This window comes from Leucoraja erinacea, unplaced genomic scaffold (assembly GCF_028641065.1).
Source record: "Leucoraja erinacea ecotype New England unplaced genomic scaffold, Leri_hhj_1 Leri_202S, whole genome shotgun sequence".
In the NCBI taxonomy this organism is placed as follows: domain Eukaryota; kingdom Metazoa; phylum Chordata; class Chondrichthyes; order Rajiformes; family Rajidae; genus Leucoraja; species Leucoraja erinaceus.
In genome coordinates this window covers 94,492-117,268 of record NW_026576103.1, presented here as the reverse complement: position 1 = coordinate 117,268, position 22,777 = coordinate 94,492, and the positions used below count along the sequence as shown (strand labels likewise).

The following is a 22,777-nucleotide window of genomic DNA, read 5'->3' as shown; positions in this document are numbered from 1 at the left end:
GCCTCACCCCTCTCCCCCGTCTGCTGCTACTTGGTGACTAAAATATCCACATGGACTCCCCCACCTGCAAGCTCGCATCTGAATTCACCTTTTTACTGGACAACTTCTCTCTCACTCAGCACGTCACCTTCCCCACCCATGATAAAGTCACACCCTTGACCTGGTCTGCTCCACAAATCAACCGGTACTCGACCTCCATCCTTGCCTCTTCCCCCTCTCTGATCATAAGCTTTTACGGTTCACCATCCCTTCTCCGACACCTCGCCCCCGCTTCCTCCGATAAATCACCTTCCGTAATCTAAAATCCATTGATCCCCACCATCTCTCTGACCTGCTCTCCACCACTCTCCCCCTGGACTCAACCCATATCTCACCTGATGATCTCACAAACCATCTCAACTCCACCTTTTCTAACTCCCTCAACACTCTGGCCCCCCTCAAAACAAGAACTGTAACTTTCAACTCATCTTCATCCTGGTGCACACCTGCACTTCGTAAACTGAAACAGACTGGTCGCCGACTTAAACGAATCACAAAGAAATCATCTCTCACAGTCCACCTTGAAGCTTACAAACTCCACCTCACTGATTACAAAGATGCCCTCATTGCTGCCAAAATCTGCCTACCTCTCCTCCATATTCACCAATCCCTGCCTAAACCACAGAACCCTCTTCTCCACAGTGGGCAACCTCCTCAAGCCTCGAGCCAACACTCTCCCTACCTCAACTCCGGATCTCTGCAACTCATTCCTCCACTTTTTCGCTGATAAAATCAGCACCATCTATCAATCTTTATCCCCTGTACCCGACTCCCCAGCATCTACTCCACCACCTACCAAGGCCCCTCCTTTCAACATCTCCACTGACCTCCTTATCCCTCCTCCACACTGCTTCTTCTCCCAGTTTGACCCCTATTGAAATCTCCAAACTCATCTGCTCTTCTAAACCCACTACCTGCTCCCTCGACCCTCTCCCCACTCCCCTGTTGAAGTCCTGCCTCCCTGTTCTCTGCCCCTACCTCACTAATCTCTTCAACTCCTCATTGTCCCAAGGAATTGTCCCCTCCGCTTTCAAAACTGCTGCTGTCACACAAATCTTAAAGAAACCTGGTCTTGATCCCTCCTCTCTCATTAACTACCGCCCAATCTCAAACCTCCCCTTTCTTTCAGAAACCCTGGAGCGTATCGTTGCGTCACAACTTCATTCCCACCTCCTTGCGTATAACCTACTTGAACCCCTCCAATCTGGCTTTCGCCCCCTCCATAGCACAGAAACTGCTCTCAAAGTCCTCAACGACCTCCTCACCTCTGCTGACACTGGTTCCCTCAACATCCTCATCCTCCTCGACCTGAGCACAGCCTTCGATACCGTGAACCATAACATTCTGCTCACCAGACTCAAAGACCTCGGCATTGAAGGCTCTGCACTCAGCTGGCTCCGTTCCTACCTTTCCAACAGATCCCACTTCATCTCTCTCCACAACCACACCTCTGCTACAGCCACAGTCACTCAAGGCGTTCCCCAAGGCTCCGTACTCGGCCCCCTTCTCTTCATCATCTACATCCTCCCCCTTGGTCAGATACTCCGCCACTTCAACCTGGACTTCCACTGTTACGCCGATGACACCCAGATCTACCTCAGCACCAAATCCCCCCACAAACCCCCTCCTCTCCCATATCAACTCCTGTTTGTCAGCTATAAAAACCTGGATGCAACATAATTTCCTCAAACTCAACAGCGATAAGACAGAATTCCTCCTCATAGGCTCCAAATCCACACTCAGCAAAATCAATAACCCCACTCTCACCATCGACGGCACCACTGTCTCCCCATCTTCCCAGGCCCACAACCTTGGTGTGATCTTTGATTCCACCCTCTCCCTTGAGCCTCACATCCGCCATGTCATTAAAACCTTCTTTCATCTCCGCAACATTGCCAAACTCAGACCCTCTCTCACACCTCCCGCTGCTGAAAGACTCATCCATGCCTTCATCTCCTCCCGACTGGACTACTGCAACTCACTTCTCCTGGGCATCAGCTCCACCTACATCAACCGACTCCAACTGGTCCAGAACGCAGCCGCCTGACTCATCACCCACACCAAATCCTGGCATCACATCACTCCAGTCCTCAAACAACTTCACTGGCTTCCCATCTCCTACTGGATCACCTACAAAATCCTGGTCCTCACCTACAAAGCCCTCCACCATCTGCCCCCCCATATCTCACTGACCTTCTCTCCCCCTACCAACCCTCACGGTCCCTCAGATCCACATCTGCCGGTCTCCTCTCCATCCACAAATCCAACCTCCGCAGTTATGGGGACAGAGCCTTCTCCAGGGCAGCTCCCAGGCTCTGGAACTCCCTTCCCCAACTGATCCGCAATTCCGTGTCCCTCACCATCTTCCAGTCCCGCCTCAAGACCCATCTCTTCACCTCTGCCTATCCTCAGCCCCACGTCCCCCTCCCTTTTCATCTGTGCATGAATTGCCTCATATTGTGTTTTGAATTGAATTCTGTCTTTAATTTGTGTACTAGTCATGTCTCTACTATTTATTTCATTCCGCTTACATGTTTTTCCTCTACTTGCTAAATTTTTGTAAGGTGTCCTTGAGACTCTTGAAAGGCGCCCATCAATAAAATGTACTATTATTATTAACCCTTAAATATAGCCAATAAACTGGCCTCAACTACCTTCCGTGGCAGAGAATTCCACTGATTCACCACTCTCTGTGTGAAAAATGTTTTTCTCATCTCGGCCCAAAAAGATTTCAACCTTATCCTTAAACTGTGACCACTTGTTCTGGACGTCCCCAACAATCTTCCTGCATCTAGCCAGTCTCACACTGGACACTCCGTCTTCTCCCCTCTCCCATCGGGAAAAGGGTATAGAAGTGTGAAAATGCACACCTCCAGATTCAGGGACAGTTCCTTCCCAGTTTTTGTCAGATAACTGTACCATCCTATCACAACCAGAGAGCAGTCCTGATCCACTATCTACCTCTTTGGTGACCATCGGACTATCCTTGATCAGTCTTTGCTGGCTTTACCTTGCACTAAACATTATTCCCTCATCTTGTATCTATACATTGGCTTGTTTGTAATCATGTGTTGTCTTTCTGTTGACTGGTGAGCATGCAACAAAGGCTTTCACTGTACCTTGATGCACGTGTCAATAAACCAAACTGAACTGAACTGCTTCAGGCAACCCAGAAGTAGTAAACAGACCCTTCAGCTCACAGAGTCCGTGCCAGCTGTCAAACACTCACAACCTCCCGCTTTGTATTATTATAGAACATTTCCCACCTTGGAAAAAAGATTTGGAATAAAGTCTACCCAATCTATGCCTCTCAACGTTTAATATATTTCTGTCAGGTTTCCACTCAGCCTCCCGTGTTCCAGAGAAAACAATCCAAGTCTGTCCAACGTCCCTTTACAGCTAATTCACTTTAATCCAGGTATCATTCTGGTAAACCTCTTCTGCATCCTTGCCAAAGCCTCCACATCCTCCCTGTAATGGGGCGACCAGAACTGCACACAATACTCAATAAGCAGATTATCTGAAGTTTTATAAAGGTGCAACATTACGATCTGATTCCACGTAGAGTCATACAGCACGGTGGCACAGCGGTAGAGTTGCTGCCTCACAGCGCCAGAGACCCGGGATTTGATCCTGACGACGGGTGCTGTCTGTACGGAGTTTGTACGTTCTGCCCGTGACCATGTGGGGTTTCCCACTGGTGCTCCGGTTTTCTCCCACACTGCAAAGACGTACAAGTTTATAGATTAATAGGCTTCGGTAAAAATTATAAATTGTCCCGATTGTGTTGGATAGTTTTAGTGTATGTGGTGATCGCTGGTCGGCGTGGAGTCAGTGGGTCGAAGAGCCCATTTTGGCACTGTTTCTCTAAACCACACTAAATTAACTACAGCGTGGAAGCAGGCCCTTCAACCTGTCATGTGGAGGCAGGCCCTTCAAACTGTCATGTGGAGGCAGGCCCTTCCGCCTAATTTGCACCGATCAACATGTCCCATCTACACTTGTCCCACCTGCCCGTGTTTGTCCCATTTCCCTCTAAACCTGTCCTATCCATGTAGCTGTCTAAATGTTACTTAAACCTTGCAATAGATCCTGCCTCAACTATCTCCTCAGGCAGCTCATTCCATACACCCACTTCCGTTAGTGTAAAAAAAGGTTACCCTTCAAGTTCCTATTAACTTTCCCCCCTCACCTTAAACCTATTCCCCTCTCACCTTAAACCTATACACATACTCAATGCTTCTGATGAAGAGTCCTGCTTCATCTCAGCACAGTGCATCTCTCCACAGATGCTGCCTGACCTGCCGAGTGTTTTCTGTTATTATTTACCCACACCTTCTGTGATGAAAGGGCGTCACGGTGGCACAGCAGTAGAGTTGCTGCCTTACAGCACATTCAGTGCCGGAGATACGAGTTCCATCCTGACTACGGGTGCTGTCTGTATGAAGTTTGTACATTCACCCTGTGACTGCATGGGTTTGCTCCGAGATATTGTCCCTAGTGTGTGTAGGATAGTGTTAATGTGCGGGGATTGCTGGTCGGCACAGACTCACTGGGCCAAAGGGCCTGTTTCCGCGCTGTATCTCTAAAACTAAGACTAAAAAAGCTAAACCTGATTTCTGTTATTTGCTTTATTATTTTGTATTTTCATTTCTAATTCTTGTTGTTTACTTGCAGGTGATTCTAAATCCTTTAAAACCTCGCATGTCTCTCTCCAAAGGTATTTTATCTATCGTTAACATCTGGGCACTGGCGTCTTGTTTCTCTCTGCCTCACGCTATTTACCAGACGTTGTTTCACTACGTGTACAGGTAAATCTTACTGAAATACCTCCCTTCCCCATCCCACTGCCCCTATCACTCATCCCAGTCTTGTGGAGTAGTGGGTTGATGTCTACAGCATTCTAGCTTCTGGGCCCAAAACATAGGGCACGGAGTCATGTAGCGTGTATACAGGCCATTCAGCCCAACAGGTTCATGCTAACCATCCATATTAATCCTATTTACAAGAACTAGCAGTGGCACTGTGCGACAAGAGTAGAGTTGCTGCCTTACAGTGCCAGAGACTTGGGTATGATCCTCACTACAGGTGCTGACTGTACAGCGTTTGTATGTTCTTCCCGTGACCTGCATGGGTTTTCTCCCGGTTAGTAGGTTAATTAGTTACGGTGTAATTATGAATTATAAATCAAGCTTAACTCAAATTACAATCATCCAGCGTGGAAATAGACCCTTTGGCCCAATTTGCCCACACCGACCAACATGTCCGTTCTCAACTAGACCCACCTGCCTGCGTTTGGCCCTTATCACTCTACACCTATCCTATCCATGTACCTGTCCAAATCCTTCATTACCATTGTGATAGTACCTATCTCAACTACCTCCTCAATCAGCTCAATCTATACACCTACCATCCTTTTGCCAAAATGCTGCCTTGCAGCGTCTGAGGGCTGGGTGCGATGTTGGCTATGGGTGCTGTCTGTACAGAGTTTGTACATTTAAGAAAGAACTGCAGATGCTGGTAAAATCGAGGATAGACACAAAATGCTGCAGAACTCAGCGGGTGAGGCAGCATCTATGGAGAGAAGGAATTTGCAATGCTTCGGATTCAGACCATTCTTCAGACTGAAGCGTCATCAATTCCTTCTCTCCATCGAAACTGCCTCTCCAGCATTTTGTTTCTACCCCAGAGAGAGTACGTACTCCCTGTGGCTGCATGGGCTTTCTCCAGGTGCTCTGGTTCCCTCCTGCATCCCAAAGACGTGTACGTTTGTAGGTTAATTGGCTTCGGTAATTGTAACTTGTTCTTGGTGTGTATGACCAAACTCGCAGAACTGGGTCTCTGCGCATCCCTCTGCAATTGGATCCTCGACTTCCTCATTCACAGACCACAGTGTGTTCGTATTGGTGGAAATGTGTCTGCCTCGATAACAATCAGCACGGGAGCACCTCAAGGCTGCGTACTAAGCCCCCTGCTGTTCTCACTCTATACTCATGACTGCGTAGCCGGTCTCAGTGCAAACTCCATTATCAAGTTCGCTGACGACACCACTGTTGTAGGCCATATCACTGATGGGGATGAGTCAGAGTATAGAAGAGAGATCGAGCAACTGTCCATATGGTGCCAGCACAATAACCTGGCCCTCAACACCAGCAAAACTAAGGAACTGATTGTGGACTTTGTAAGGTTTAGGATGGGGACCCACAGCCCCGTTTATATCAATGGGTCGATGGTTGAAAGTGTCAAGAGCTTCAAATTCGTGGGCGTGCACATCTCTGAAGATCTTTCCTGGTCCGAAAACACTAATGCAATTATCAAGAAAGCTCATCAGCGCCTCTACTTCCTGAGAAGATTACGGAGAGTCGGTTTGTCAAGGAGGACTCTCTCTAACTTCTACAGGTGCACAGTAGAGAGCATGCTGACCAGTTGCATCATGGCTTGGTTCGGCAACTTGAGCGCCCTGGAGAGGAAAAGACTACAAAAAGTAGTAAACACTGCCCAGTCCATCATCGGCTCTGACCTTCCTTCCATCGAGGGGATTTATCGCAGTCGCTGCCTCAAAAAGGCTGGCAGTATCATCAAAGACCCACACCATCCTGGCCACACACTCATCTCCCTGCTACCTTCAGGTACAAGGTACAGGAGCCTTAAGACTGCAACAACCAGGTTCAGGAATAGCTACTTCCACACAATCATCAGGCTATTAAACCTGGCTCAGACAAAACTCTGGTTATTAATAACCACTTTCTGTTATTTGCACTTTATCGTTTATTTATTCATGTGTATATATTTTATATTATAGTATATGGACACATTGATCCGTTTTTGTAGTAAATGCCTACTATGTTCTGTGTGCTGAAGCAAAGCAAGAATTTCATTGTCCTATACAGGGACACATGACAATAAACTCACTTGAACTTGACATTGCTAGGTGTATGGGATGATCACTGGACAGCGTGGACTTGGTGGGAGCCAGTGGAAAGGGAAACGGGAGATAAAGATGGTGATATAGGGAGATATAGAATAAAAGAATGAAAGATATGCAACAAAGTAACAATGATAAAGGAGACAAGCTACAGACACACCGTCCTCCTCTCTACCGCCTTTGTAATGTGGGTGGAAACTGCAGCACCCGGACAAAATCCACGTGGTCACGGTGAGATCATACAAACTCTGCACAAACAGCGCCCGTAGTCAGGATCGAACCTGGGTCTCTGTCGCTTTGAGGCATCAACTCTACCGCTGCACCACCGTGCCGCCCTCTACAAAAAAGGGGACCAGAACTGCACACAATAAAGTCAGTTTGAATCCTACAAATGCAGTTGTGGTAATTTAAATTCATCAAATCTACTCTGCCATTCAATCATGTCTGATTTATCTTTACCTCAAAACCCCTTTCTTCTGCCTTCTTCCCATAACCCCCGACACCCGTGCTAATCAAGAATATAACTATCTCTGTCTTAAAAATTCCCATGGGATCTGGGGTCCTTGATCATCAGTCACTGAAAGTAGGCATGCAGATACAGCAGGCAGTGAAGAAAGCGAATGGCATGTTGGCCTTCATAACAAGAGGAATTGAGTGTAGGAGCAAATAGGTCCTTCTGCAGTTGTACAGGGCCCTAGTGGATGACACCTGAATGGCATGTTGGCCTTCATAACAAGAGGAATTGAGTGTAGGAGCAAATAGGTCCTTCTGCAGTTGTACAGGGCCCTAGTGGATGACACCTTGAGTATTGTGTGCAGTTTTAGTCCTCAAATTTGAGAAAATACATTCTTGCTATTGAAGGAGTGCAGCATATGTTCACAAGGTTAATTCCCAGGAAGGCAGGACTGTCATATGCTGAGAGAATGGAGCAGCTGGGCTGGTACACTCTGGAATTTAGAAGGATGAGAGGAGATCTCATTGAAACATATAATAAACATATAAGATTAGTAAGGGTTTGCCCACACTAGAGGCAGGAATCCAGAACCAGGGGCCTCAGTTTAGAACGGAGATGAGAAAACACTTTTTCACATGGAGAGTTGTGAGTCTGTGGAATTTTCTGCCTCAGAGGGCGGTGGAGGCCAGTTCTCTGGATACTTTCAAGAGAGAGCTAGATAGGGCTCTTAAAGATAGCGGAGTCAAGGGATATGGGGAGAAGTCATGAATGGGATACTGATTGTGGATGATCAGCCATGATCATATTGAATAGCAGTGCTGGCTCGAAGGGCCAAATGGCGTACACCTACACCTATTGTCTATAATCAAGAATATAACTATCTCTGTCTTAAAAATATCCATTGGCTTCCACAGTCTTCTGTGGCAAATAATTCCACAGATTCACCACCTCATTGTTCTCCACACCCTCAACTCATGAAACCTCTAACCCGCTTTTTCCGCTTGTCCGTTCCTTACAGAGAGAAAATCATCAGGAGTCATTGCGTCCCCGCTTTTCCCAAGCTTTCAGAAGTCTTCAGGAGATACTACGATGTCGCAACCTTCACGCTGTTCTACATCCTGCCGTTGGTGGTGATCACCGTAGCCATCGCCGGTGTGAGCAAGAAGCTATTGCCGAGCAAAACCATTGGTGCCGAGGCCCCAGTTCAACACCGCAGGAAGAAGAACACCATCAAGATGATCGTGTTGCTGGTGGTGACCTTTGCCCTCTGTTGGTTCCCCCTCAACGTCTACACCTTCCTGCTCTCCGACCAATTTGTCCAATTCAACAACACCCTCTACTCTGCCTTCCACTGCGTGGCCGTGAGCAGCACCTGTTGGAACCCCTTCATCTACTGTTGGATGGACAACAGGTTCCGCTGCAACCTCATGACCCTTCTGGCCACGTGTGGGGGGAGAAGGAGGAGAGGAGGCAAGATCCTGGCGCTCAACACGGCCAGCGGAGACGGGATGCAGTTGGGGGTGAGATTGGAGGACAAGCCTGGCTCATTCACGGAGAATATGAGTTGCTACCTTTGTAGGCGCAGGGGCAACAATGGGGAGGTGAGTACAGTTTAGACTTTACAGATTCCCCGTTGAAACTTGGTATCATGTTCAGCCCAGGTATTATGGGCCAAGGCATCTGTACCTGTGCTGTATTGTTCTATGTTTAGTTTAGTTCACCAGTTCAGTTCCGTTTAGTTTAGTTCACCAGTTCTGTTCCGTTTAGTTTAGTTTAGAGATATCAATGATCACAAGCGACCACCTAAAATTCTTAAAGGATTGGACAGGCTAGATGTAGGAAAAATGTTCCCCATATTGAGGGAGCCCAGAACCAGGGGTCACAGTTTACGAATAAGGGTTAGGCTATTTAGGACTGAGATGAGGAAAACATTTTCTCCCAGAGAGTTGTGAATCTGTGGAATTCTCTGCCACAGAAGGCAGTGGATGTCAATTCACTGGATGTTTTTGAAGAGAGAGTTAGATTTAGCTGTTAGGGATTAAAGAATCAAGGGATATTGGGAAAAGCAGGAACGTGGGACTGATTTTAGATGATCAGGTATAATGATACTGCTGGCCTTGCTGAAGCAGCACGAGTTATAAATGGAGTCAATAGAAGGGAGGTTGGTTTGTGTGATGGTCTGGGCTGCATCCACAATTTACTGCAATTTCTTGCGGTCATGGAAGGAGCTCTTTCCAAACTAAGCGATGATGTATCTGTAGAAGCTGGTGAGAGTTGTAGTGGACATGCCAAACTTCCTAAGCTTTCTCAGGAAGGAGCAGCGATGCTCCTTCTTGGTTGTTTGACTGATCACCGGGCAGGTGTTCAAAGTAAAGGGCCTGTCCCACTGTACGAGGTAATTCAAGAGTTGTCCCGTGTTTTCCCCGATTCGAACTCGGAGAATGTCTGTAGTTGGAGTTCGTGGATGTCTCATAGCGGCTCATACGAGTAACGGTAGGTACTCGGGAAATCCGGTAAACTCGTGGCTTTTTTTCAACACTGTGAAAAATGTCCACGAGTAAGAAAATACTCGTGATGAATAAAATGGGAACTTTTTACTCGTACGAGTAGTTACGAGACATCCACGAACTCCTACAACCTGCTACGGACATTCTCGGAGTTCGAATCAAGGGAGAACTCTGCAATTACCTCGTGTAGTGGGACAGGCCCTTAAGGAACTGAGGCAGGTAGAACACAAAGTGCTGGAGTTATTCAATGAGTCTGGTAACATCTCTGGAGAGCCTGGGTAGGTGATGTTGTGGATTGATACCCTTCTGTAGAGTCAGGTGTGGATATTCAGCCCCTTGGGTCCTGCACCATGCATTAACCCCGAGACCATCATTCTCACTCCTCTGACTAATGCCATGAGTAGCTGAGTAGAGTTGATATCACGAACGGTAATATGACTTAAGGACTCAAATCATTGACCATCAACAGTAGGTTTATTTCACTTGCACAAGGGGAGAAATGTCTCAGTCAAAGGCTGTGATCACAACCATAAAGTCGGGCCAGCCGGACATTTATACATCAAAAAGATGCCAACTGAGAAAGTACAAAGATCAGGTAGATTGAAGTGTTAATTACAGGATCTATACTTTACTCTTACATTATACAAAAGTGTATGTAGTGTAGTGGGAGTGTGTGGAGATCACTGGTCATCACAGACACGTAGAGTTAGTGTACAGATATCCCTGACAGAGAGGGAGTGAGAGACACTGGGCAGTGTACAGATATCCCTGACAGAGAGGGAGTGAGAGACTGGGCTGTGTACAGATATCCCTGACAGAGAGGGAGTGAGACACTGGGCAGTGTACAGATATCCCTGACAGAGAGGGAGTGAGACACTGGGCTCTGTACAGATATCCCTGACATAGAGGGAGTGAGAGACACTGGGCAGTGTACAGATATCCCTGACAGAGAGGGAGTGAGACACTGGGCAGTGTACAGATATCCCCCTGACAGAGAGGGAGTGAGACACTGGGCTGTGTAGACACTGGGCCAGTGTACAGATATCAGAGAGAGGGAGAGAGACCCTGACAGAGATCCCTGACAGAGAGGGAGTGAGAGGACACTGGGCAGTGTACACCCTGGGCTGTGTGTACAGATATCCCTGACAGAGAGGGAGTGAGACACTGGGCCAGTGTACAGATATCCCTGACAGAGAGGGAGTGAGACACTGGACAGTGTACAGATATCCCTGACAGAGAGGGAGTGAGAGACACTGGGCAGTGTACAGATATCCCTGACAGAGAGGGAGTGAGACACTGGGCAGTGTACAGATATCCCTGACAGAGAGGGAGTGAGACACTGGCCAGTGTACAGATATCCCCCTGACAGAGATAGAGTGAGAGACACTGGGCTGTGTACAGATATCCCCCTGAGAGTTTAGCTAAACTAAACTAAACTGAACTAAACACACCACGCAAAGGTAATTTGGTGTAGGGTGGACAAGAGGGTCTCTGCTCTCCCTTACACCACTCCCCCCATCCTGACCCCCCTCTCCCCCGACCTCTCCTTAACCTGGCAGGCATCTTGTGTGTGTGAAAGAATTATACACAAAGGGGGTACCCAGGTGGGCAGCATTAATCTAAAACAATGACAGTATCTGGTAGACCATGACACAAAACATTCCCGTTTTCAGTTTCCTCGCCACTTTTCCAAACACGCAGAGTTGATGGGAATGTTATTGTGGGAATCTACAAACTGACATAAACACGACCATCGATAATGATTTTAAACATCTTGGTGTAAATTCCACTTGTTACTGCCAGAGATCGTATAACATCACTTATGGTGACACTTCGTATTGGTGGACAGCTGACACTTTTGCTAAGCAGCAGAATGTCATGAAAGATGTAATTGGGATACCTTCAGCTCTTGGTCCACTGAGATTGTGGTGTACATGTAATATCCATGGCATGCATACATGCATACACACACACACATACAAACATACATACATACACACACACAAATATATATACATACACACATACACAAATACACACACACACATATATTCATAAATACACACGTACACACATACATACACACACACACACAAGTACATACATACATAGATACATACATACATATACATACATACATAGATACATACATACACATACATACATACGTACATGCATGCATACGTACATACATACATACATACATGCATGCATACATACCTACACGCCCACAGGCTGTTCTCTGGAATTTAATTTGCAACAACTGAACTGAGTGGGACTCTACGGTTGTTCAGCAGAAGGTATTCTAGATATGTGGTGACAATGCTTATAAATCCCTACCTATGGATTGGATTGAGACCTGGACTATGGGATATGTAGCCCATAATGCTTGGGCAGTTAAAACCCTCTGGGCTCACTTGACCAGGACTCAGTGTCAGCCATCCACAGGGAAGGTTAGACACAGGAGAGTGTTTGAAAACCCACTTGTTGACCACAATACAGGGTTGCACAAATTCCTCCGCACCCTGATAACTGGCCTGGGAGTAAACGAGCTGGAGAAAGCAATCATCAACATTTCAGCTGCCACGGAACGAATAAAGAACAGGACGGTAGATGTGATCTTGGCCCTTCACTCCAAAGTCCAGTCACGGTCCAAGATGGCACTGGACATTCGGAGATATCATAGAAGCATAGAAACATAGAAAATAGGTGCAGGAGTAGGCCATTCGGCCCTTCGAGCCTGCACCGCAATTCAATATGATCATGGCTGATCATCCAACTCGGTATCCTGTACCTGCCTTCTCACCGTATCCCCTGATCCCTTTAGCAACATGGGCCACATCTAACTCCCTCTTAAATATGGCCAATGAAGTGGCCTCAACTACCTTCTGTGGCAGAGAATTCCAGAGATTCACCACTCTCTGTGTGAAAAATGTTTTTCTCATCTCGGTCCTAAAAGATTTCCCCCTTATCCTTAAACTGTGACCCCTTGTTCTGGACTTCCCCAACATCGGGAACAATCTTCCTGCATCTAGCCTGTCCAACCGCTTAAGAATTTTGTAAGTTTCTATAAGATCTACCCTCAATCGTCTAATTTCTAGCGAATACAAGCCGAGTCTATCCAGTCTTTCTTCATATGAAAGTTCTGACATCCCAGGAATCAGTCTGGTGAACCTTCTCTGTACTCCCTCTCTGGCAACAATGTCTTTCCTCAGATTAGGAGACCGAAACTGTACGCAATACTCCAGGTGTGGTCTCACCAAGACCCTGTACAACTGCAGTAGAACCTCCCCGCTCCTATACTCAAATCCCTTTGCTATGAATGCTAACATAATATTCACTTTCTTCACTGCCTGCTGCACCTACATGCCTACTTTCAATGACTGGTGTACCATGACACCCAGGTCTCGCTGCATCTCCCCTTTTCTTATTCGACCACCATTCAGATAAAAGTCTACTTTCCGATTTTTACCACCAAAGTGGATAACCTCACATTTATTCACATTATACTGCATCTGCCATGCATTTGCCCACTCAGCCAGCCTATCCAAGTCACCTTGCAACCTCCTAGCATCGTCCTCACAGCTAACACTGCCCTCCAGCTTCGTGTCATCTGCAAACTTGGAGATGTTGCATTCAATTCCCTCATCCAAATCATTAATATATATTGTAAATAACTGGGGTCTCAGCACTGAGCCTTGCAGAACCCCACTAGTCACTGCCGGGTTATATTAGCTACCCTCCAATCCTCAGGGACTACTCCAAGAATCGAAAGAGTTTTGAAAAATTATCACTAATGCATCCACTATTTCTGGGGCTACTTCCTTAAGTACTCTGGGATGCAGCCTATCTGGCCCTGCGGATTTATCGGCCTTTAATCCATTCAATTTACCTAACACCACTTCCCAGCTAACCTGGATTTCATTCAGTTCCTCCATCTCATTTGACCCCCAGCCCCCTGCTATTTCCAGCAGATTATTAAAGTCTTCCTTAGTGAAGACAGAACTAAAGTAGTTATTCAATTGGTCTGCCATGTCCTTGTTTCCCATGATCAATTCACCTGTTTCTGACTGCAAGGGACCTACATTTGCTTTAACTAATCTTTTTCTCTTCACATATCTATAAAAACGTTTGCAGTCAGTTTTTATGTTCCCTGCCAGTTTTCTTTCATAATCTATTTTCCCTTTTCTAATTAAGCCCTTGTCCTCTTCTGCTGGACTGAATTTCTCCCAGTCCTCTGCTAGGCTGCTTTTTCTGTCTAATTTGTATGCTTCATCTTTTGTTTTGATACTATCCCTAATTTCCCTTGTTATCCACAGATACATTACCTTCCCTGATTTATTATTTTGGCAAACTGGGATGAACAATTGTTGTAGTTCATCCATGCAGCCTTTAAATGCCTTCCATTGCATATCCACTGTCAACCTTTTAAGAATCAATTGCCAGTCTATCTTGGCCAATTCACATCTCATACCCTCAAAGTTACCTTTCTTTAAGTTCAGAACCCTTGTTCTGAATTAACAATGTTAACAATCCTAATGAAGAACTCAAACATAATATGGTCACTCTTGCCCAAGGGGCCACGCACAACAAGACTGCTAGCTAACCCTTCCTCATTACTCAATACCCAGTCTAGAATAGCCCGCTCTCTCATTACCACATACATTGCAAGAAATCCTCTTCCTCAGTATCCCTGCCAATTTGATTCACCCAATCTATATGTAGATTAAAGTCACCCATTATAACTGTTTTACCTTTATTGCACGCATTTCTAATGTCCTGTTTGATGCCATCCCCAACTCCACTACTACTGTTAGGTGGCCTGTACACAGCTCCCAGCGTTTGTCACCCTGGAACCATGTCTCCGTGATCCCAACTATATCATAGCCCCCAACTTGCAGTCACATCGAGAGAGGGAAGGGGGGGGGGGGGAGGCGGGGGTAGAGAGTTAGGGCAGATAGAGAAGGGGCAGAGACAGAGAGAGAGAGAGAGAGACAGAGAACACAGAGAGAGGGGCAAGAGGGAAAGGGAGGTGGAGAGGAGGAGAAGAGGAAGGGTGGGTGAGGGGGTGAAAGGTGGGGCAGGAGGTGAGGAGAGAGAGAGGGTGAAAGTGAGGGGGAGAGAGAGGGGGTGGGGGGGGGGAGGGAAGAGGGAAGAGGGTAGGGGGGGGTGGGAGGGGATTGGGTTTAGGAGAGGGAGGGTGGGGGAGGCGATGGTGGGGAGGAGGGGAGAGAGAGACAGGGGGATAGAGAGAGAGGGGGGAGGAGAGAGGAGGGGGGAGAGAGGGGGGTGGAGAGAGGGGGGGAAGTGGGGTGGAGAGAGGGGGTGTGCTGAGAGGGGGGGTGAGGTGGGAGGGGAGGGGGAGAGGTGGGGAGAACGGGAGGGGGAGGGAGGGTGGAGGGAAGGTGGTAGGGGTGTGGGAGGAGAGGAGAGGGGGTATAGGGGAGAGGGGGAGGGTGGGGGAGGGGATGGAGGAGGGGGGAAAAAGAGGGGGGAGATAGGGGGGAGAGGAGGGGGGGGAGGGGAGGGGGAGAGGCGAGGGGAGGGTGGAGGGAGGTGGTAGGGGTGTGTAGTGGAGAGGGGTTAGGGGAGAACGAGAGGGAGGGGGAGGGGAGAAAAGGGGGGAGAGGGGGGAGAGAGGGGGGGAGAGGGGAGAGGAGGGGGGAGAGACGAGGAGGGAGAGGGAGGAGGGGGGACGAGGGGAGGTGAGGGAGAGGAGGGGAGAGGTGAGGAGAGGGGGGGAGGAGAGGAGAGGAGAGGGGGAGAGAGAGGGAGAGAGAAAAATGTGAAAAGCTTATAAAATATAACATCCATCTGAATTAGGGGGGGGGAGGGAGGGGGGGGGGGGGGGGGGGGGAGGGGGGGAGAGAGAGAGAGAGAGAGAGAGACAGGGGGAGAGAGAGAGAGAAAGAGAGAGGGATAGGGAGAGAGAGATGGGGAGAGAGAGGAACCCTAACCCCTCAAACAACCATTTGCAGGCAGTGCTTTTTTATTTCAAACTAACCATATTTTATTTCAAACCACATTAAGGTACTTACTCACAGGTGTGCAGAAATTTGTTCAGTGTCATTCAGAGCTCAGAGTGCCCTCCATGTTGTAGAGTGATTGAGACACACCACTTGCAGAGACTGATTGAGGCACGCCACTTCCTGGTTTTATAGTCCCTCCATCTCCCTCCAGCAGGGGCAGCAGAGAGAAGGGAATTGTGTAAAAAGATTAATATATCTGTTATTTTTCATCGACGGGAAAAATCCTCGGCACGCATGCGGCGGAGGGGAGCTCTGAGCAAGGTGGCCAAAAATGACGGCCATATGTGGCGGCGTTCTCTCGGAAATCGCAGCACAGAAGGCCAAAAGCAGTCAAGAACAGAGATTTAGTAATATAGATTGCCAGTCTATCTTGGCCAATTCACGTCTCATACCCTCAAAGTTACCTTTCTTTAAGTTCAGAACCCTTGTTTCTGAATTAATTATGTCACGCTCCATCCTAATGAAGAACTCAACCATATTATGGTCACTCTTGCCCAAGGGGCCACGCACAACAAGATGCGTCTGGACTTTCTCCTCGTGGCCCAGGAGGGAATGTGTGCGACTCTTAACGAATCCTGCTGTTTCTTCTCTTACCAAGACAAAGTCGCGGTGGTGCAGCGGTAGAGTAGCTGCCTTACAGCGAATACAGCGCTGGAGACCCGGGTTCTATCCTGACTATGGGTGCTATCTGTACGGAGTTTGTACGTTCTCCCCGTGAATTGCGTGGGTTTTCTCGGCGATCTTCAGTTTCCTCTAGCACTCCAAAGACCTGCAGGTTTGTAGGTTAATTGGTTTGGTATAAGTGTAAATTATCCTGCTGTTTCTTCTCTAAACAAGACAAACAAATTGAATCTGATGTGAGGATTATTCAAGACCATATACACATCTTGCATAAGATCGCAGAAATGAAACCCTTTGACTGGTGGTGGTGGCTCCCTGACCAAGGAAACTGGGCTGGAGGGCTCTTTAAGACCATTTTAAAATATACTATTGTTGTTTTAGCTGCTGTTGTCACCATATATGTACTGTTCCAGCTGTCACTCTGCCTTATTCGAGCTCTCTGCTAATCAAAACAGCACTCCTGTCTCAGTGCTGAACCACAACACATCCTGTTTCAATATGATGCTGATCACAATATAATGCAACTCATGAATATCTCCCTGTATGATGATACTGATTATACTGACCAACATTGTATTATTGGCCTGTTAGGACCAACGGGGGGATTGTGGGAACTGTGGGAAGAACTGAGTTGTTCTTCCACCTTGTATTTCAACATGGGCAGCATTCACTCTGTGTGAATCGAACGTTACTCCAGTGAATGGCTAAACATTCCTGGTACAGGTGGCCCATAGTGTTAAGAAAACAAGTTTGCGGAACGCAAAGAAGAGCTTATGAACTCAAGGCTAAACCAAGACTCCGAAATCTTCCCACATAGATAAAAACGCCTGTTTCTGAGTGGAAAGTTACTGAATGCTGGATCTCAATAGTTCACCCTGAAAACAAGTGTACGTGACTGTTCGAGTGTGGGAGGAAACCGTAGCACCCAGAGAAAACCCACAAGGTCACTGGAAGAACGTGCAAACTCCATACAAATAGCACCCATGGACAGGATCGAACCCAAGTCTCTAGCGCTGTGAGGCAACAAATCTACCAATGTCCCATCGTGCTCAATCCGGGAGAGTGGTTGTGTGGGAACAAGGGTGTAAGTATGTGTGCATGCGTATGTGTGTGACCAGCTTTATGCGGGTATACATGTGTGTGTGGGCGTGATACCGGACGGGTTTAGAGGGATATGGGTCTAATGCAGGCAGGTTGAACTCGTGTAGATGAGACATGTTGGTCGGTGTGGCATTTTGGACAATGGGCCAGTTTCCATGCTGCATGTCTCTATGACTGCGCACAAGTGTGTGAGCAAGTGTGCGTGCATGTGTGAGTGTGTGTGTGAACATTTATTAGTGTTTGCAAGTGTGTGAGTTTGAATCAGGACTAGAGGGTCTGAGCTATAGGGAGAGGTTGGGCAGGCTTGGACTCTATTCCTTGCAATGCAGGAGGATGAGGGCTGATCTGATAGAAGTGTATAAAATCATGAGAGGAATAGATCGGGTAGATGCTCACGCTCATTTGCCCAGAGTAAGGGAATTGAGAACCAGAGGACATAGGTTTAAAGTGAGAGGAGAAAGATTTAGTAGGAGCTTGAGGGGCAACGTTTTTACACCAAGTCTGGTGGGTGAATGCAATGAGCTTCCGGAGGAGGTAGTTGAGGCAGGGACTGTGGCAACGTTGAAGAAACATTCGGACAGGTACATGGATAGGACAAGTTTGGAGGGATATGGCCCAAATGCCCTGATCCCCAGCCTATAATCCACACCCAAGAATCTGATTCAATGATTAGACCCCAGTCTCTAACCCACTCCCAGGGGATCTGTCATTCTCTATATATATCCACCCCCCTGGATCTCTGGATTAGACCACAGGCTGTAACCCACACCTGGGGATCTGTCATTCTTTACCCTCCCACCCCCCCCCCTCCACCCCCCCACCCTCCCCCGAACACCCGGATTAGATCCCAGCCTGTAACTCTCTCTGTGTCTACCAAATGTAGACTGGTCAATCATTTCGCTGAACTCCTTCGCTCAGTCCGCCTGGACCTACCTAATCTCCCGGCTGCTAAACACTTTAATTCTCCTTCCCATTCCCACACTGAACTTTCTGTCCAAGGCCTCCTCTATTGTCAGTGAGGCTAAACATAAATTGGAAGAACAGCATCTCATATTTCGCTTGGGCAGCTCACATATCTAAAGAAGTGTTTAGTTAGTTTTTATATTCCCCGAAAGAGCATGAAAGAAAGCTTGCGGGGAATATAAAAACTGACTGTAAAAGCTTATTTAGAGATGTAACAAGGAAAAGATCACTGAAGCCAAATGTAGGACCCTTACAATGAGCGACAGGTGAATGTATAAAGGGAAACAAGGAAATTGCAGAACAGTTAAAGGAGTACTTTGGTACACAATAATGCTGGGGAAACTCAGCAGCAGCATTTATGGAGCGAAGGAGATAGGCAACGTTTCGGGCCGAAACCCTTCTTCAGACTGATAGGGGTAGGGAGGAGGCGGGGAGAAGAAAGGGAAAAGGAGGAGGAGGAGCACGAGGGCTGAGGTAAGAAGGGGAGGAGACAGCAAGGGTTAACAGAATTGTGAGAATTCAATGTTCATACCACCAGGGTGCTGACTGCCCATGCGGAATATGAGGTGCTGTTCCCCCAATTTCCGGAGTTGCTCACTCTGGCCGTAGAGGAGGCCCAGGACAGAGAGGTTGGATACGGAATGGGAGGGGGAGTTGAAGTGTTGAGCCACCGGGAGGTCAGGTTGGTTAATGTGGACCGAGCGGAGGTTTTCGGCGAAACGATAGCCAAGCCTATGCTTGGTCTCAACGATATAGATCAGCTGACAACTAGAGCAGCGGATGCAATAGATGAGTTTGGAGGAGGTGCAGGTGAACCTCTGCCACACCTGGAACGACTGCTTGGGTCCTTGAATGGAGTCAAGGGGGGAGGTAAAGTGACAGGTGTAGCATCTCTTGCGGTTGTAAGGGAAAGTGCCCGGGGAGGGGTTGGAGAGGGAGGGAAGGGAAAAATTGACCAGGGAGTTACGGGGGGAGCAGTCTTTGCGGAAAGCAGACGGGGGGAGATGGGAAAATGTGGCGAGTGGTGGGGTCACGTTGGAGGTGGCGAAAAACTGACGGAGGATTACTTGTTTTATGTGACGGCTAGTGGGGTGAAAGGTGAGGACAACGGGGACTCTGTCCTTGTTGCGAGTGGGGGGATGGGGAGAGAGAGCAATGTTACGGGGTATGGAGGAGACCCTGGTGCGAGCCTCATCTATGGTGGAGGAGGGGAACCCCTGTTCCATGAAGAGGAAGGAGTCCTTTGATTCTGTCTTCACTAAAGAAGACTCAAACAACCTCCCAGATATACTGGGGAACCCAGGATCACGTGGGAGCGATGAACTGAAGCGAATTCACATTAGTCAGCAAATGGTGTTAGGTAAACTGTTGGCTATTGACATGGATAGAGAACTGGTTGGCAGACACGAAGCAAAGAATAGGTATTAACGGGTTCTTCTCAGAATGGCAGGTAGTGACCAGTGGGGTGCTGCAAGGCTCTGTGCTGGGACCTCAGTTATTTGCAATATATATTAACGATTGAGAAGAGGGAACTAAATGTAACATCTCCAAGTTTGCGAATGACAGATAGCTGGGTGGCAGTGTGAGCTGCGAGAAGGATGCTATGAGGCTGCAGAGTGACTTGGATAGGTTTGGATGAGTGGGCAGGTGCATGGCAGATGCATGACAGATGCAGTATAATATGAATAAATGTGAGGTTATCCAATTTGGTGGCAAGAACAGGAAGGCAAATTATTATCAGAATGGTGTTAGGTTGAGAAAAGGGGAGACGCAACGAGACCTGGGTGTGCTTGTACGACAGTCACTGCAAGAAAGCATGCAGTTACAGCAGGCAGTGAAGAAAGGTAATTGCATGTTGGCCTTCATTGCGAGAGGATTTGAGTTTAGGAGCAAGGAGGTCCCACTGCAGTTGTAAGTGAGACTGCACCTGGAGTTTTCTGTGGAATCTTGGTCTCCTAATTGAGGAAGGACAATATTGCTATTGAGGGAGTGCAGCAAAGGTTCACCAGGTTAATTCCCGGGATGGCGGGTCTGACATATGATGAAAGAATGGGTCTTGTATTCAATGGAATTTAGACGGATGAGAGGGGATCTTACAGGAACATATAACATGTTTAAAGAATTGGATAGGCGAGAAGCAGGACAAATGTTCCCGATGTTGGGTGAGTCCAGAACCAGGGGTCAGAGTTTAAGAATAAGGAGTTGGCCATTTAGAGCTGAGATGAGGAAAAACTATTTTCAACCAGAGAATTGTGAAACTGTGGAATTCTCTGCCACAGAAGGCAGTGGTGGTTGTTTTCAAGAGAGAGTTAGATTTAGGTCTTTCGAGTTAAAGGAATCAAGGTATATGGGGGAAAAGCAGGAACAGGGTAGCGATGATCAGCCATGATCATATTGGCTCGAAGGGCCAAATGGCCTACTCCTGCACCTATTTTTCTATGTTGCTAATCCAGTGGTATTAGTGTTGATTTCTCTTACATCAAGTAACCCCGTCATTCTCTCTCTCATCTCCATCCCTCCCCCACCCAAGTGGCACCAGCTTCTCGTTTTCACCCAACAAACAGCTAACAATGGCCTGTTTCCTTTAGCGTTACTTATTTCCACATCTTTCGTGTATTGTTCTATAACTCTCTACATTATCGCCTATATCTCTTTCCTGGGACTCAGTCTGAAGAAAGGTCTCAACCTGAAACGTCACCCATTACTTCTCTCCAGAAATACTGCCTGTCCCGCTGAGTTACTCCAGCTTTTTGAGTCTGTCTAGAGTTTAAAACAACATCCACAGTTCTTTCCTACACAACACTCTCTGGATACCTATTATTCTATATATAAACCAGGCTGTAATTGATAGTCATACAGTGATAGAGCATGGAAACAAGCCATTCAGCCCAACTTGCCCACATGGCGGACGTCCCAGCTACACTTGTCCCACATGTTTGACCAAGGATCCTTCCAAACCTGTCCTATGCATGTACCTGTCTAACTGTTTCTTAAATGTTGGGATTGTTCCTGCCTCAACGACCTCCTCTACAGCTTGTTCCACGCACCCACCAACCTTTGTGTGTAAAAGTTACCCCACAGATTCCTAATAAATCTTTTCCCCTTCACCTTAAACTTTGTCCTCTGGTCCTTGATCCACTTACTCTGGCCAAGAGACTCTGTGCCTCTGATGTAGCAGGTGCCCAGGAGTGATGGTCCGTCTCCACGCCCGGGGGCAGCAACACGGGCTCCAGGTTGGTGGCGAACCTGATGCGCAGCTTGACCTGGAGTAAGGTCACGTCGTCCACGAAGGTGGTGGTGTTGTGTGGTGTGTTTAGTTGAGTTGTGTTGTTTATTTCAGTTTAGTTTAGTTTGGTTTAACTTAGCTTAGTTTAGCTTAGTTTAGTTTAGTTTAGTTTAGCTTAGCTTAGCTTAGCTTAGTTTAGCTTAGTTTAGTTTAGTTTAGTTTAGTTTAGCTTAGCTTAGTTTAGTTTAGTTTAGCTTAGTTTAGTTTAGCTTAGCTTAGCTTAGTTTAGTTTAGTTTAGTTTAGTTTAGCTTAGTTTAGCTTAGTTTAGTTTAGCTTAGCTTAGTTTAGTTTAGTTTAGTTTAGTTTAGTTTAGCTTAGTTTAGTTTTTAGTTTAGTTTAGTTTAGTTTAGTTTAGTTTAGTTTAGCTTAGTTTAGTTTAGTTTAGTTTAGCTTAGTTTAGTTTAGTTTAGCTTAGTTTAGTTTAGTTTAGCTTAGTTTAGTTTAGCTTAGTTTAGTTTAGTTTAGCTTAGTTTAGCTTAGCTTAGCTTAGTTTAGCTTAGTTTAGCTTAGTTTAGCTTAGCTTAGCTTAGTTTAGTTTAGTTTAGCTTAGTTTAGCTTAGTTTAGCTTAGTTTAGTTTAGCTTAGTTTAGTTTAGCTTAGTTTAGCTTAGTTTAGCTTAGCTTAGCTTAGCTTAGTTTAGCTTAGCTTAGTTTAGTTCAGTTTAGTTCAGTTTCAGTTTAGTTCTGTTTAGTTCAGTTCAGTTCAGTTCAGTTTAGTTTAGTTTAGTTTAGTTGAGTTTAGTTTAGTTCAACTCTCGACTCAAAACTTCACTCATTCCTTCTCACCAGATATGCTGCCTGTCCCATTGAGTTACTCCAGCATTTTGTGTCTATCTTCAGTTTAATTTAGTT

The 22,777-nt window shown here is 46.9% G+C and overlaps 1 protein-coding gene across 2 annotated transcripts in view; it reads left to right on the top strand.

The window, feature by feature from the left end:
• The window catches only part of LOC129716287 (G-protein coupled receptor 83-like), a 41,116-nt gene that overhangs the window by 13,686 nt on the left and 4,653 nt on the right, over positions 1 to 22,777 (top strand). For both annotated transcript variants that reach the window (XM_055666160.1, XM_055666159.1), the window contains 2 exons: positions 4,717 to 4,850; positions 8,437 to 9,019. In XM_055666160.1, the coding sequence (XP_055522135.1) occupies positions 4,717 to 4,850; positions 8,437 to 9,019 (717 nt within the window). The remainder of the gene's footprint in view (positions 1 to 4,716; positions 4,851 to 8,436; positions 9,020 to 22,777) is intronic.